At 41.7% G+C, this 16,612-nt stretch overlaps 2 protein-coding genes across 6 annotated transcripts in view; one reads left to right on the forward strand and one right to left on the reverse strand.

Moving 5' to 3' along the window:
• AK9 (adenylate kinase 9) overlaps window positions 1-5,213 on the reverse strand; it is a 58,440-nt gene extending 53,227 nt beyond the window's left edge. For 2 of the 3 annotated variants that reach the window (XM_081000372.1, XM_081000370.1), the window contains exons 1-2: window positions 4,160-4,314; window positions 3,449-3,573 (exon numbers count right to left, since the gene is read on the reverse strand). In XM_081000372.1, coding sequence (XP_080856498.1) covers window positions 3,449-3,568 — 120 coding nt within the window. In that variant the 5' untranslated portion in view covers window positions 3,569-3,573; window positions 4,160-4,314. Of the gene's footprint in view, window positions 1-3,448; window positions 3,574-4,159; window positions 4,315-5,087 lie in introns of those variants that run through there. The other variant, XM_081000371.1, reaches the window with a different exon arrangement.
• FIG4 (FIG4 phosphoinositide 5-phosphatase) overlaps window positions 4,430-16,612 on the forward strand; it is a 57,270-nt gene continuing 45,087 nt past the window's right edge. Inside the window, exons 1-4 of one of the 3 annotated variants that reach the window (XM_081000379.1) lie at window positions 4,430-4,621; window positions 12,867-12,965; window positions 14,336-14,459; window positions 15,923-16,079. In XM_081000379.1, the coding sequence (XP_080856505.1) occupies window positions 4,574-4,621; window positions 12,867-12,965; window positions 14,336-14,459; window positions 15,923-16,079 (428 nt within the window). In that variant the 5' untranslated portion in view covers window positions 4,430-4,573. Of the gene's footprint in view, window positions 4,622-5,348; window positions 5,652-12,866; window positions 12,966-14,335; window positions 14,460-15,922; window positions 16,080-16,612 lie in introns of those variants that run through there. The other 2 variants (XM_081000380.1, XM_081000378.1) reach the window with 2 other exon arrangements.

Below are 16,612 nucleotides of genomic sequence, written 5' to 3' on the forward strand. Positions count from 1 at the left end.
GGTTCCATGCTGGGCTTGGGTGGGGTATAAAGTTAACTAAAGTAAATTTCTCCTACTACATGAAAACCGGTAGTGATGTAAAATATTATAGTATATAAACCCAGCTAGTTCTTGTACCTTACTGCTTAAATGTGTGCCTAGGGGATAGTTTTATGCATAAAAGCAAGAGCTACTCCATTCTGGAAATTGTAGTCAGCATGTTGTTGTCACACATTCAATCTTCTGTTGAGAATTGAGCTCAAGGAAATAATTTGAAGCAGAAACATGGAAAACACTGATTGGCTAGGGACCCGTGCCATCATAATCCATCCTCTCTCGGGAACAGTTTCAAGTTATAAGCAAAGTACAGGTTTTTAATTTTAAAAACTCAAAACAAAACGAGACACAATATAATTGTTTACATGAATAGCTGCAGAAATAATAAACAGCTTGTATATTTCAACAAGATTTAAATCTGGACAAGAATTGAAGGGGGACAGCCCACCAAAAGAATGGGGGAGGGAAAAACTACCAGTCAGGAAATCAGTAGTTGTTGCATGAGTGCCCACTGAAGAGCAGCTGTAACAAGAAGCCAGGCTCAGGGCTGCAGGGGCTAAACAACATGGGGGGCTCCAGTTTTTAATAAGCATGGTGGGTTCCTTAACTTTTCCTGAATTGTGCCTATCATATAGAAGTAAGTGCATCAAATATACCACTGCTGCTTTACTTTCTAGATCTGTTTTGACAAATTGCACCCTAAAACTCAGTGAAGGGACTTTCGAGAGAAATCTAGGACTCAGCTACATTGTCAAAGAAAAGCGTTTTATATGCATTCTTTATACATTCTTACACTGTGACAGCAGATGGTGCTGTGGAGTTCTGTTTTTGCTAACCCAATTTCTCATAAATGTTGCAACATGTTTAACTGAAAAAGTTCTTTGTTGTGTCCAGATCCGGCCCTACTCAAAACAGACACAAACATTTTGGCAATGCGCACAATGCTGGACTTGCTGAATCACATCCAATATATTTAGCATTGAGATATCTTGACACCAAGCTTTACAATGACATATTCATTATAAACATCTAATGAAGCTAACTTAGTCAGTGGTAAAGGATCTGCTTAGGGCTTGGAAGGACTGGAGCTCCAGTCAGCCTGATCTTATCACTGAGATTTAGAAATAAATCTCACTGAAATGGGTGTATTCTCAAGATTCATGGCTGAGAATATAAATATACTCATTTGGAAGTTAGTGCTTTTACAATCAATGGTTTCAGATGAGACTGTGATGCTCAACATTCTTACTTGGAACTAAAGATCAGCCATGTATTACTTTAATTACATGGAATCACCTCTAGGTAGTGGGTTCTCCATATTTTCACCATAGCGTGCAACAGAGCACATCACGTCACCCTTCATAGACTCTTCGAGTTGGAAGGGATCCAAGGATCATCTAGTCCAGCCACCTGCAATGCGGGAATCTCAGCTAAAGCATCTATGGCAGATGGCTATCTAGCCTTTGCTTAAAAACCTTCAAGGAAGGAGACTCCACCACCTCTCATGGGAGTCTGCTCCACTGCTGAATAGCTCTTACTATCAGAAAGTTTTTCTGAATGTTTAGTCAGAATCTCCTTTCTTGTAACATTTCAGGCATTGCCTCAAATCCTATCCTCCAGAGCAGGAGAAAACAAGCGTGCTCCCTCCTCCAGGTGACAATCCTTAAGATATTTGAAGATGGCTATTATATCTCCTCTCAGTCTCCTCTTTTCCAGACTAAACATACCCAGGTCCTTCAAACGTTTCTCATAAGGTTTAGTTTCAAGACCCTTGATCATCTTGGTTGCCTTCCTCTGCACATGTTTCAGCTTGTCAACGTACTTCTTAAGTTGTGGTGCCCAGAATTGGACACCGTGTTCCAGGTGTGGTCTGACCAAGGCAGAATAGAGTAGTACTATTACCATACTTCCCTTGATCTGGACACTATACTTCTGTTGATGAAGCCTAGAAAAGTGTCAGCTTTTTTTTGCTGCTGCATCACACTGTTGACTCACATTACGCAAGACCCCTAGATCCTTTTCACATGTACTGCTGGTAAGCCAGGCGTCCCCCCCACCCTATATTTGTGCATCTGGTTCTTCCTGCCTAAGTGCAGAACCTTACATTTGTCCCTATTGAAATTCATTTTGTTAGCTTGTGCCCGGTTCTCCAATCTGTTAATTCTGATTTTGTTTTCTGTGGCATTAGCTACCCCTCCCAGTTTGGTGTCATCTGCAAATCTGATGAGCATCCCCTCAATTCCTTCATCCAAGTCATTTATAAAGATGTTGAACAAGAACAGGCCCAGGACAGAACCTTGTGGCACCTCACTTGTCACTTTTTTCCAGGATGACAAGGAACCATTAATGAGTACTCTTTGGGTTCGGAAAGTCAACCAGCTACAAATCCACCTAATAGTTACCTCATTCAGCCCACATTTTACCAGCTTCCTCACAAGAATATCATGGGGGACCTTGTCAAAAGCCTTACTGAAATCAAGGTACATTATATCCACAGTATTTTCCTGATCTACCAAGTTCGTAATTCCATAAAAAAAGAAAGAAATCAGATTGGTTTGATATGACTTATTTTTGAGAAACCCAAACTATTTCTGATGGCAAGTTAGGCTACCACAGAAACACTGCAAAGAATACCAAAGCACAATAAGGTATGTCATTTATGCTACATATTACAGCAGTGGTGTGGGTAAGTCATCCTGCAGAGGCCATTTCCAATCTATTCCTTAAAAGAGATGGTATCCACCAACTATCTGCGAACTTGAGGTGCAAGCATGAACTAAAAACCATTGGTAGGTTTCTTTTTCACCAAACTTGAACAGAAAGGATTGAGCTGGTATGTCTACTGTGATCTCTTCAAGACTCCTGAGCTGAAGAGCCTGCACTTGCTATGGAAAATGTGTGCCTAGGCAGATCTTAATGTTATTATAACTTAAGTCAATTAAGGCTTACAACTGTTACTGAGGAATATGGAGGAAAAGGCTTTGATGCACTCCATTCATCCCACTAAGTTCAATGGGGCTTAATTCCAGCAGTGGCAGAGCTTCATGCTCCGGCACTGGGGGGCGGAGAGCAGGCAGGGGCAGGACTGGCGCTTGTCCTGGGGTGGGGCGCTCGTCCTGGGGGTGTGGCATGCGTCCTAGGGGCGTGGTACGCTACCTGCAGGATTGTGGCGCCCAGCATGGGTGGGGGGGGGCAGCTGCGATGGCACCCTACTGGGATCGCACTGCCGGGGGCGGTGCACTCCCCCCGCACTCCTCTTCCTCCACCAGTGAATTCCAGGTAAGTGTATATACTTCCTATAGGTACACTCCCATTGGACACAGTGGGGTTTACTTCTGAATAAACATGTATAGGATTGTGCATCAAGTTATATTGTTCAAAATGCCAGTTTAATCAAACTGGAAATTCTTACGGGTTTCCCAAGGATGGCGAAACAGGTGGGCTTAGATGTCAGAAAGACTCTGTCAGCTTCGTCTTCATCATATATATCTACAAAGGGATAAGGTTGCTCCTCCTGTTGAGATGTCATCATTAAGCCTACATTAGGAGAAAAATGTGTTCAATATCAATATCACTATTACTTACAAGAAAAACCAATTTACTGACAAGCCCTACATCACAATACCCTTTGGCAAAAACCAAGAGCGTACAGTGGTACCTTGGGTTACATACGCTTCAGGTTACACACTCTGCTAACCTAGAAATAGTGCTTCAGGTTAAGAACTTTGCTTCAGGATAAGAACAGAAATTGGGCTCCGGCGGCGTGGCGGCAGCAGGAGGCCCCATTAGCTAAAGTGGTGCTTCAGGTTAAGAACAGTTTCAGGTTAAGAACGGACCTCCGGAACGAATTAAGTACTTAACCCGAGGTACCACTGTAGGTAGGTTTCCCAGTCCAGAAACCATTCTTTATGCTACAAAATGTTAGGTTTAAACTGTAAATTTAGATTGTTTTCAAAACTGTGAACCCTGAGTGCACAGGCAGAAAGTCGGTACGGTATAAGAAATGTAGTAGCATCTATGAAAAAGAAATCATATGGTATTGTTAAGAAACCCCGACTACACAGCGGCACGAGAGAGTCTGGCTTCGGCCAGCACCGGATGAAACGATATGAGGAGCACTTACTGCGTGACTTGACCAAACTGTGTCCCTCAGCTTCTTTTTGGTGGCAGCCCACACTGAAGCGGCGCGCGATAGGCTACCACTGATCCGCCGAGATTGCTGTTTCCCCGTAACCGTGGCGACCGCGACCAGCCTCGCCGTTCTGTTGGAACCGCCCCCGCTCCCTTCGCCCAATCAACGAGCGCGATGAGGACACGAGGCCGAATAGTTTTTAAAAGGGCACCACCAACCGGCCTCTTCTCAGAGGGCCAATGGCCACGCTCAGCTGCCAGAGCGTTCGGCGGCTGGGTGAGCAGCAGTTGGAGTCGCCTTCGAGAGTTTCGAAATTAACGGTTTTTCTGTAGAAGAACTGAGAGCCGTTGGGGGGAAAAATGGAGCCTTTTCTGATCGTGTCGGCCCTTAACGGGGTTCGCCTACATGCTCTCAGGAGTAAGTGGCGCTGAACTCCGTGGTGCTAACTCCCAAGTACGCATGAGTACGATCAGCATCTGACGAAGCGGGTTGAATCCGCGAAACCTTACGCCCTAATAAATTTATTAGTCTTTAAGGTGCCACGAGACTCTGTTTTAAGATCAGGCTGCAGCTACGCGAGGCGGAATCCGCACCTTGTTGAATGTGTGAGTTCGACGGGACTTGCTCCCTAGGGAACAAAGAAGCGCGAGACCTGAAAGCCTCGCGCGTTTATTATGGCACCAGCTTTTGTGTCCTCACCGTCAGAGGTACAGTATGGAGAGTTCTCCTCGGTGAACAGCCAATCCCCTCACATGCCCAGACCTCTGAACCGTGGATAATACTTCAAGTATCTGAGGAAGACTCCGGTCCGCGAAAGCTGGTGCCATAATTGTGAGGCTCTTGTGACAGAGGCTAGGCACACCTGTCCTTTGGAGACAACAAATAACCTGCTGGTCTTAAAGGTGCCAGCACGGCTCACCCTCTGGAAGTTGTGACCACGGAACACTCCTAACGGAGTGTGCTTAGCACTGCAACCATCAATAAAGCGCTGGACAACACACACGGCCCACAAACGGCGCCCTTCTTCCACCGAGAACAACGATATACGCAGTCCTGGCAGAACGGGCTTTGTTCCCGAACGTAAAATGGCGTCGGCAGAGGCAGTCACGTGAACTTGCGCTGCCTTCGGCTGTCACTCTCCTGCGCCTGCGCAGGATGTAGGCGGGACGGGTTCCTTCCTGGTGTTTTGGAGAGTCCCCGCTCCTTCTACCTGTTACCCCCCTTAGCGAGGGGGCTGGTGGGGGGGGTTCTTGCTGGTTCAGTGGAGCGAGAGGGGGAAAGGGTTCGGGGTTCATGGACTCCTCTATCCCCACTCGGTAACTCGGGGTTTCTGGGAGCAGAGCTTCCCTCAAAAGAAGGAAGGGGCGCCCGAGGAGGGGTTCGCCGCTGACTGAGTGCGGCCCTCTCCCCTGCTGTCACCATGCCTGTGGCGGCTCCGATCATCAGCTCTGTGCAGAAGCTGGTGCTGTACGAGACTAGAGCTGTAAGTAACCCCCGCAGCGCCCGCTATTCTCTCCCACTGCTTGACTGATGCCTGGGACGCGGGGAATGCCACTGGTGATGATCCAGCCTAAACCTTCTGAGCCCAGTTTACAGCCTAATCCTATGGATGTTTACTCACGAGCCCCACTGTGCTCTCTAGGGCTTGCTCCCTGGACCAGGAGTGGGTAAACCTTGGCTCTCCAGATCTTGTTGGAGCTCCCATCAACCTTTGCCAGTGATAGGTGATGGATGATGGGAGCTGAATTCCAGTGACACCTAGAGGGCCACTAATGTTTCACCACTCCCCTAAGATGTGCTCATGGTTTAGAGGGGAGTGACTCCTAAAGAACTGGATGGGATTTTTCTGAATAAACATGCATAGGAACAGACTGATAAGGGGCCATACTGTTTGGACCATAGAATAATCAAGCAACACTGTTGAGGGGGCAAAAACCTCAGAGCAGACCCCTACAACGGCCCAGTGATGGCTGAGCAATCTTAAAGGGTATGGAGTGCTGATTGCTGTAGAAGGGAATGAAGGATTCTGGAAGAAGAAGTTGTGGCTAGCTGAAATACTGAACAGAATCATTCCACACTTAGACTCTGCAAGTGGAATCTGCAACTATGTTAGTAAACTGAGTTAGGTGCTGATTTTGTTCAAAGAAATGAAACACCTCATAATTTTACCCAAATTGTAGGGTGAGGCTGCCCTGTCTGTAAAAAAGGTAAAGGGACCCCTGACCATTAGGTCCAGTTGTGACCGACTCTGGGGTTGTGGCGCTCATCTTGTTTTATTGGCTAAGGGAGCCGGCGTACAGCTTCCGGGTCATGTGGCCAGCATGACTAAGCCGCTTCTGGTGAACCAGAGCAGCGCACGGAAATGCCGTTTACCTTCCCGCTGGAGCAGTACCTATTTATCTATTTGCACTTGATGTGCTTTTGAACCGCTAGGTTGGCAGGAGCAAGGACTGAGCAACAGGAGCTCACCCCATCGCGGGGATTCTGTAGAAGGAGCTAAATATTGCTTGTTTGATGAAACATGGTCTCTTTGTTATGCCACATTGAAGTAGAGGTACTTCAACTCCTCAGCGCTGTGCCTTTGCCTCTTGCAAGCAGCCTGGTTACCAAACCTTAAATTTAGTATAATATGAGAAACTAAAAGATAATGTAATATGTTTACCTGGATGCAAGTCCTACTGTGTTCTCAGTTAAGTGTGTGTAGGATTCATTAATCTGTTGCCAATGTTTCTTGGCTTAGGTCAGTGTAGCAAAGCAGCAAAAAAGACCATGGGAGCCAAGTGACCACTAAATTTGGCTTAGCATGTTGTGTGATTCAGGCCTGTGACATTTACACTGTGACCCACTTCTAGACATATTTGCTCAGATGCAAGTCAAACTGAGTTCAATGGGCTCTTTCAAATGAGCATGGGTAGGATTGCTGCTTATCTACTTGCACTTGATGTGCTTTCGAACCGCTAGGTTGGCAGGAGCAGGGACCATGATAATTATGGTGATAATTTATTATTGAAGAGTTACCGTACATTTACTGCTAGTCCTTTAATTCTGTCATCTATTAATTATATACTCGGATGTATGTTTTCTATTTTTTTAAAAAGTTTCATTTCTGCATAACATATATAGCCTCTAGTTTTATTGGCTGCCTGTTTGTTTGATAAATAAATTTAAGGTGCTGGTGTTTATCTGTGAAGCCTTAAATGTCATTGGGCCGAAATACCAAAAGGATAGCCTCTCTCTCTGCTACCCCAGCTATGTCTTAAGATCTTCTGAGGTGGCTCTTGCTGGGTTTCACCATAGTAATAATAATAATAATAATAATAATAATAATAATAATTTATTATTTATACCCCGCCCATCTGGCTGGGTTTCCCCAGCCACTCTGGGCGGCTTCCAAAAGAATATTAAAATACTATGTTACATCAAACATTAAAAGCTTCCCTAAACAGGGCTGCCTTCAGATGTCTTCTAAAAGTCTGGTAGTTGTTGTTCTCTTTGACATCTGGTGGGAGGGCGTTCCACAGGGAGGGCGCCACTACCGAGAAGGCCCTCTGCCTGGTTCCCTGTAACTTGGCTTCTCGCAGTGAGGGAACCGCCAGAAGGCCCTCGGTGCTGGACCTCAGTGTCCGGGTAGAACGATGGAGGTGGAGACGCTCCTTCAGGTATACTGGACCGAGGCCGTTTAGGGCTTTAAAGGTCAGCACCAACACTTTGAATTGTGCTCGGAAACGTACTGGGAGCCAGTGTAGGTCTTTCAAGACCGGTGTTATATGGTTGCACCTCATTATTGCAGTCGCACCTCATATGTGGAACACCCTCCCCTCAGAAGTCTGACTGGAAGCAACATAGCCATTATTTTCTTGCCAGATCAAGATGTATTTGTTTATTTAATTTCATAAAATTTATACACTGATTGTAAAAAGTGGTTTGCAAAAGGATTAAAATAGTAAAATCAAGAAAAGAAAAATACAACCCTACTTTAAAACATACAGAATTTAAAATACTGAAGCAGATCAGCTGAACTTTCTAAGCATCTGGGTATGTTTGTTTAAACAGGAATGTTTTTAGCAGATGCCAAAAAGAGTACAGTGGTTCCCTCTTTATTTCAATAGGCAGGGAGTCCCAAGGTGTAGGTGCTGCCACACTAAATTACCAAGTTCTTACAAATGCAGAATGGGTGCGATGGGGCACCTGTGGTAATATATAATTATAACACTGTATATAATTTGATCTGTACCCTGCTCTAGTATCTGACATATTATGAGTATTTTAAAGAGGTCCTCATCTTATCTCTCCTAAATTGTTTATCTGAATAGTATAGGCTTTGCCTGCATTTGAGAATTGCTCCTGATATCTCACCCCAAGACTTGTCTACACAGAATCCAACTGAGATTGTTCATAAGTTCACTAGACAATGGAGAATGTATGTTTCCAGGCTATATACATATCATAATAATCTTTATTTGCATCAGCCACTATCCATAGCAATAAAATAAAATACAATGTACTGAAATAGAGGTAAAAACTTAACTATATAAAATTACATTATGGAGGTTTACATCAATAATCAAATAACAGATCTTATTCTAATTGCCCCTGCTAAATTTTTTGCAGTTTTTGGCTATTTACATATATATTTCTCCTAAGGTAAAAAGATAAAGGACCCCTGGACGGTTAAGTCCAGTCAAAGGCAAATATGGGGTGCGGTGCTCAACTCGCTTCGGGCCAAGCGAGCCAGCGTTTGTCCACAGACAGCTTTCTGGGTCATGTGGCTAGCATGACTAAACCACTTCTGGCACAACGGAATGCCGTGATGGAAGCCAGAGCATATGGAAATGCCATTTACCTTCCCACCGCAGCGGTACCTATTTATCTAGTTGCACTAGTGTGCTTTTGAAATGCTAGGTTGGCAGAATCTGGGACAGAGCAACTGGAGCTCACCACCATCTTGCTGATTTGAACCACCAACCTTCCAAACAGCAAGCCCAAGAGAATCAGTGGTTTAGAAGACCACAGCGCCACCTGTGTACCTTATAGTATTTCCCCTAACACAGCTTTAGGGTGATTATTTTCACTGGGAAACAACATAGGGAGAAAGAGTTTTTCAAAAACTTCTTAGCTCTTCATTCCTGAGACCCACCCTACTGCTATTTACAAAATGGAAAAATACCTATTGCAGATTTTCGCCTTTTCTGGTTTGTGATAAGGAACTGTGCTTCCTGTCCAGTACTCTCTCTCTATGACAATAATATTTACAAAACACTTAGGCTATTTTACAACATGCAATAAATTGTAGCAGTTCATGGTATGTGCATTACATTATCAACCACAATAAAAATCAAGCCGTGTTTTCCTTCAGAAGGTCAAATGTGGGGAAAGATAATATTACAAATGAATCAAAACAAATTTGGGTTCCTTAGAAGCATACTGAGAATTCAAGAGTCGTGAGGCATTTTTTAAAAGGTAATGAAGGGGGAAAAGGACAAACAAATGGAAACCTTGAACTCCACAATGTGGAAATTTTCTTTTCGGTTTTCATTTGCCATGTATACATTGTATGTATGAGACTATTCCTATCTCTGCATTTCACTATATATTCCCAGAGCTTAGTACCACATTGTCTTTTCTGATTGGCAGCAGCTTTTTTTAATAAGAGGCAGAGGTTTTCCTCAGCTTTTTGGCACAATATTTCTTCTTTAACTTGATATGCTAGGGTTTGAAGTATATACATTGAAAGCAGGGCCAATTGAACCTTTGGCTCTTCAGACGTTGTTGAACTATAACTCGCATCATAATTTATCATTGACCGCACTGTCTGGGCTTGAAAGGAAATGGAGTACAGCAGCATGTGGATGGTCAGAGGTTCGCTGTACCTGATCTGCATCCTGTATTATGCCACTGAAGTAGTCTCTTTCTAGACCCTGCCTCCTCAACCTAGTCCATATTAGTCAAAACATTAGATGTTATCTTTTGCTTCCTAATTTGTTACGTTTACCAATGCACATGCGTATTTGTGTCAACATGCATAGGATCAGGCTGTATGGATGTCAGGTGGCTTTTTTTTTCTCCCCTCAGAATGATTTGAAGAGCTTGCAGAGCATAGTTAAAACATAAATCTTACAAGACAAAGGTGCCAGGCAGTAGCATTCATCTCCATTTCCCCTTTGTATTTATTTCAGTGGCTTTTATAGCCTTGGGGATTATAGAATGGGGAATTGTAATATACAACTGTACAATCACTAAATCTTTTCTCATGAATGCTTAGTTTCGCATGAGGCGGCAGTGAACCTTTCCCTTTCAATCGGTTCAAATGGTGGTTTTAGAAAGCAACACATTCCCACTGTAGAAAAGGAAGTGTGTTTTAAATAATCACACTGTCAAGAGGAGTTCTCTCAAGTATATTTCAGATGTTTGCAAAGCAAGACCAAGAGAGCCACTTGTAAATCTGAGATAATTATAGCAACTGCAAGCATCCTGGAGCTCCTTGCTTGTAAGCAAGCTTTTGATTCCCCCTTTCCATTGCAGTGCTGTTGACCAGCTGCATGTTAACATCTATTTGGTTTGCAAAGAGCTTCTGACTCTCCACTGAATGTGGAAGGTGGTGCTTGCTGGAAGCTTTGTGTATGTGTGTGTGTGTGTGTGTGTGTGCGCGCAGAATGCCTATGGAGCTGAGAAGGAGGTTAATCGAGTGGAATGTTCTTGAGCAATTAGAAATAGTACTCTTGGAAGACAGAAACCTTTCCTTTCAATTTGGTGGAACAGAGAGGATGAGTGTGAATTGCTCTTAATAAATAATATGTTGCGTTAATCCGCTCCTTTAGGCTTCAGCAATTGCTGAACTGCATCTTGAAAGGTGGCTGGCAATTGCTGACTCATGTTGACTATAATTTTAGATGAAAGTAAAAATTTACGGACACTGATTAGATTGGTGCATTATCATTATAGTTTTCTCTCTGTGATAGAAGGCTACATAACATTTATGCAGGATGCAGTACAGTATAGCTGTAAAGCAAACTATTGTGAGGGATAGTAGCTATTCCTTAGCATGTCAGTATTTGATGTGCATGAAACATTAACAGGAATATTGTTTCTAAAGAGAAGGAAGTGTTGTGTATAACACAGTTGAAACCATTTATATATATGAAGAGTGTATTGCACATGATGCTTGCAGGATCTCTATGCTTCACTGAAGAGTCATTGGAATGTGACTATTGTTACTGCTTTCCTTGGTCTCCTATCTTTATCTCCTTGCATGGAGATTAAGGCTGCAACTGGGTTGGGTTATGATCATGAGCTATGGCAAAGGCAGGAAGCATTAAAAATAAGAAATATAGTAAATGCCATTTACTAAACATTTGGTGTGACAAAAATGGGGAATTTGATATCTATCAAAGCTTGATTTGATGGAAATGCAGAGATATGGCAATTGCCCCCAATATACATATATTTACAAAAAATAACTGCAATTTGCTCTGGATATTTTAAAAGAGTAATTTGTAATGTGTACTTCAGATTGTTTTGCTCAGATCAGAAAATGAACATTTGTTTGGTATCCTTGTGGTATTTTGCCTGGTTAAAGGTTGCCTGGAATAGTTGCCAAATATTTAAATATGCATTTCTCTCTTGAGTCATTCTTCTAGAAAAACCTAGGTACTATGTAAAATTGTCTCCATTAAGATAACAGAGTAATTTTTATTATAGACAAGATAGAAGGGAAAGGATTTACCATTTTATCCCATTACGGTATATTATAAAGACTTAGAATGTGTTTTAATATTTTTAAGTCTTTATTGGGATAAAAATCCAGCTGAACAAACATATAACAAAAAATATTATTTTGTTTCCATGTTGTTTTTCAATTGTGCAGTCCCCAAGGCAGCTTGCAAGGAGATTAAAACAATTGATAATACTGTACTGTACAGTAAAATAAGAGCAAGGCTATGTGGGAGATCTGCTGTGGTGTGGGCAGACCTTCACTCACATAGCATAACTTCATCTTCCTCTCGGGAAAATCTGTGAAACTGGGGACCTTAAAGAGTAGATTTGGGGGGCATTCAGGGGGCTGGAGGACAGAGGGGGGAAACCCACAAATCCTATTGCAGGGGTGGGTTTTTGTTGACTGTTGGTGCTTCTGAAGCCTTGTGCATAGTGCTTTGCAAGTCCCAATGATCAGTGATTGTTGTCACTTTGAAGACTATACCCACACAGCTTGATTTCAAACCATGCAAGCAAAAACGGTTCACCCAATGTCAGTGTAGAATCAAGCCCACCTTTCAAATGTGGTGGGTGGGGCAGATAAGGATTTGCCTTTTCAGTCAGATCCAATTACCCACTGCTTTTGTGTGTGTGTTTGTGTTTATGGGGTGGAATTTTGAAAGCAGTGAGGTCAGAGGAAAGTGGAATGCAAAATGCACAGGCTGAAGCTTAAATGTATCTAAAATTGATACAGTCACTATTCACAAAGTAATGTTGATGATAATACTGTACAAACATTCTGGCTTTAGTAAGATAAATAACAGCTGAAGTAGGATAAAAATGTGTTATATTGATTAAGGCCTAAATAAGGAGGCTCTTACCTGTGAAAGCTTGTGCTATAATAAGGTGCAACAAAACTCTTTGCCTATAGTTATGTTAAGTGTGGTTGTGTTGGTTTAATTAGCTTTGTATGAAATCTTATTTATTTTTTCTTCTTTTTACAAAGCGTTATTTTCTTGTTGGGAGCAATCATGCAGAAACCAAATATCGTGTCTTGAAAATTGATCGCACCGAACCAAAGGATTTAGTTGTTATTGATGACAGGGTGAGTACATCACAATTTGAGACATTATAGCGAGCAGTATTAATAATCAAATATTTTGAATTCAAGTGGAAATGAAGCTATTCAGATGGTCCCTTTCCTAATGTTTCATTTCAAAATATTGGTTCCTCTCATTTTATATTGTTTTCCAGTAGAGGGGCTGAACAGTAGTGAATGAATGGCTGTGGTGGCTGATTTTGTTGTGGTAACTGGGAACGACTTCTGAGCTTGGCTCATATCAAAATGTTCTGTTCCTATGACAGAAATGGCTTCCTCCTATGGAAGATCTCTTCTGAAGAAAGAACACATTTAGGTACAACCTACAATGTCCTCTGAGAGAGAATTTGATTGCATATTTTTCTCCTGTGTCATAGAAAATGAAACTTGTAGGACTGAAGAAAATCCATTAGTTTTATCTCCAGTACTATAGTAAAAGAGATGGAAATTGATTAAGATATGCTTCCTCCCTCCCTCTGTGCTTATTTGTTGTGTGCCAAGTGGCTGTGAGACCCATTGCTTTTGATTTTTGTGTCAGCCTGATAATTCACAATTATCTCATTCTGCCAAGCACTAAGAAGGATATTATTACCCATTTTACTATACAATTTGTGCAGATAATAATAATAATAATAATAATAATAATAATAATGGAGAAAAATGATTGTTGGCATCCACCTGTTGATATACCCTTTTGAATGATCAAGTCATAAGAACGCATTTCGTGGTCTCTTATTTATTGCCATGAGTGTGTGTGATGGAATGATTTCCTATGGAACCATTTAAATGAGTTCTCTGCGGCAACTTACCATCTGTGTGGATTTTTCTGGAATGATACTATGAGCAAGAACCATCAAAAACCTTACATCCTAGTTAAGGATTCTTCTTGAAAAATCCTCTCAAGTCACAATATTCAGCCCCAGTAGCGTCTCCAGTGTTATAGGACTCTTATCCAATGGATATTATTTCAGCTTTTTCTATCAACATATTACAAAGTCTATCTCCCTCATTGAGTCTTCAGTATTATTTAAATGAGTTGCTAACAACATAGCTTAAGATTTTTTGGAATGTTAATTAACCATAATTGAATCTATGTTTTTTAATGTGAAGAAAACACAAAACACTTTAGACTGGGGCCTAAGCTGTATTTGAACCCTTTTTGAAATCAACCCACTTTGCTGCTATACATCTTGCAGCATCTGGTTTACAATTGGATTATGCTTTAAAAAACATGAAAGGATGAGGAAAACAGCAATCAGTTCATTCATTTTCCAACAAGACATAGAAACAGTCCTTTCTCTGTCTGTATATGCATTTATTCTGAGCAGTTTTTAAAGGAACATATTTTTATATGATTGCATATTCTCCATTTTAAGCATGTCTATACCCAACAAGAGGTGAGAGAGCTGCTTGGTCGCTTAGATCTGGGGAATAGGACAAAAATTGGACAGAAGGGCTCCTCTGGATTATCCCGCGCAGTCTCTGCTTTTGGTATAGTAGGTAAGGCACACCTTTTTATATATTTATTTTTTTATTATGAAGTGACTTGCATAAATTTGAATATTATCAAGTCTTTGTAAGTAGAGTTACCGTATTTTTCCATGTATAACATGCCCCCGTGTATGATGCCCCCTTTTTGGGGGGACTCAAAATTAAGAAAATGGGGGGAGATTGCCCCCGTGTATAAGACTACCCCCCCTTCTTTAACATTATTTTTTAGTAAAAAAACCTAGTCTTATACACGGAAAAGTACGGTAATTCATGAAACCAGACACAAAATCACATAACTAAAAGGGAATTTGACCCTCAGTTTGAATAAAGGTTCCTCGACCCTGCAATAAAACTATAGACAATTCAAGAAAAACTGTAAAAGCAGAAAAGCAGCAAAGCGTACTAAAATACCCTGTCTGTTAAAAGCTATTGTGCCTAAAAGTTAAAAAGCTAGACTTCAGCTGAATGTATTGTGTAGAGCAGGCATAGGCAAACTTGACCCTCCAGATGTTTTTGGGACTACAACTCCCACCATGCCTGACCACTGGTCCTGTTAGCTAGGGATGATGGGAATTGTAGTCCCAAAAAATATGGAGGGCCTAGTTTGCCTATGCCTGGTGTAGAGTATTTGCCATCTGAGGCACTACCACTGAAAAAAAATCCTATCCCCAGGAACCACTTGTCTAAGTTTTGAAGGTGGGAATATCTGGACTAGAGTCTTTGACAAAGATCTTAAAAAGCAGGTAGGCTCATATGAGAACTTGTATTTGCTGTTGTTCCTGCACGTACACACATGCAGCATTGTTACAGCATGCAAAATGTCTCTGAATGTAGATAAGTAATTAAGGGCCAGAGTAACTAGCCAAATGCCAGAATCCATAGTTGATGAGTAGTTAAATGATTACTCCTAATAAAATTCAAAGAATGAAAAATTCACCTGGTCTCGGCATCAAATATTACCACTTGAAGTGGATGTGGTATTTTCTTATTCTGCTAGGCAGGGGTTCTTTTCCCTGCAGTGATGAAAAGTTTTTTCAAGTTGAATTTAATAACGACGAAGTGTAGACAAATCAGTCATTGTACAATCAGTCACGTTGCAGTATCAGACATTGATATGGGGTTTTTTTGTTTCCTTAGTTCACCCCGGCACTGACTTGATGAAATATCCGTCAAGAATCCAATAAATTATTTTGTAAGGAAAAGAAAAGAAAATCAAAAGCCAGCAACCACTTTCAAAAGCACATTTTAATTTATATCCTTGAATAATTTAGTTTACAATTTAGAAGGAAATGCATGCTCATTTCATACAATTCTGTAAATTAAAGGAGATCCATTTGCACATGAGTTTTTTTCTCCAACTGCAGTTTTCTGAGGTGTTAGGAAATACAACTTGAAATGGCATGTGCTTGGTTTTAGTCATCTAGTACTATATTGAATAAAATGACAGAAGTCATTTCTTCTGTCTTTTACAGGCTTTGTCAGATTTTTAGAAGGATACTACATTGTGCTAATTACAAAGAGAAGAAAGATGGCAGATATTGGAGGACATGCAATGTATAAAATAGAAGATACAACTATGATATATATTCCAAATGACTCTGTACGAGTGACTCATCCTGATGAAGCAAGGTAAATTATCCTTTTTCTCTTTGAGATAACATAATCATACACAGAGGACAAGGGTTAATAGCACAGTGATATGCATGTCTACTCATAAGCTGGCATCCATGTGTCTTGGGAAACAGTGGAGGAGTGGTTCTTTAGGGGTGAAGTCAATCCTTTGGAGAGTTACAGTGCCTGTAGAGACCAATAGGTCTTATACACGGATAGTGCATAGTGGAGTCATGGGATTGCTTGCTGCCATGAACCGGAGATTGCCAGCAGCTATTGGGCATGTCATTGGTGGCTGCGGCAAGGGCTGGTATTGATTGTCTGTCACTGATCAGCGGACAGACAATATATGGCTTTTGTGACGCGTGTGAGTGTTGTCATAGGTCATGCAGGTGAGCTCAACAGCTCTGGGCATTCCTCCCCCAAAAACGCTCAACAACTAAAAATTTCAACAACTATGGACAATCTCCCCACCATTTTCTTAATTTGGAGTCCCCCAAAATAGTGGGCGTCTTATACATGGGGGCATGTTATACATGGAAAAATACGGT

This window comes from Podarcis pityusensis (genome assembly GCF_964106645.2).
Source record: "Podarcis pityusensis genome assembly, chromosome: 3".
In the NCBI taxonomy this organism is placed as follows: domain Eukaryota; kingdom Metazoa; phylum Chordata; class Lepidosauria; order Squamata; family Lacertidae; genus Podarcis; species Podarcis pityusensis.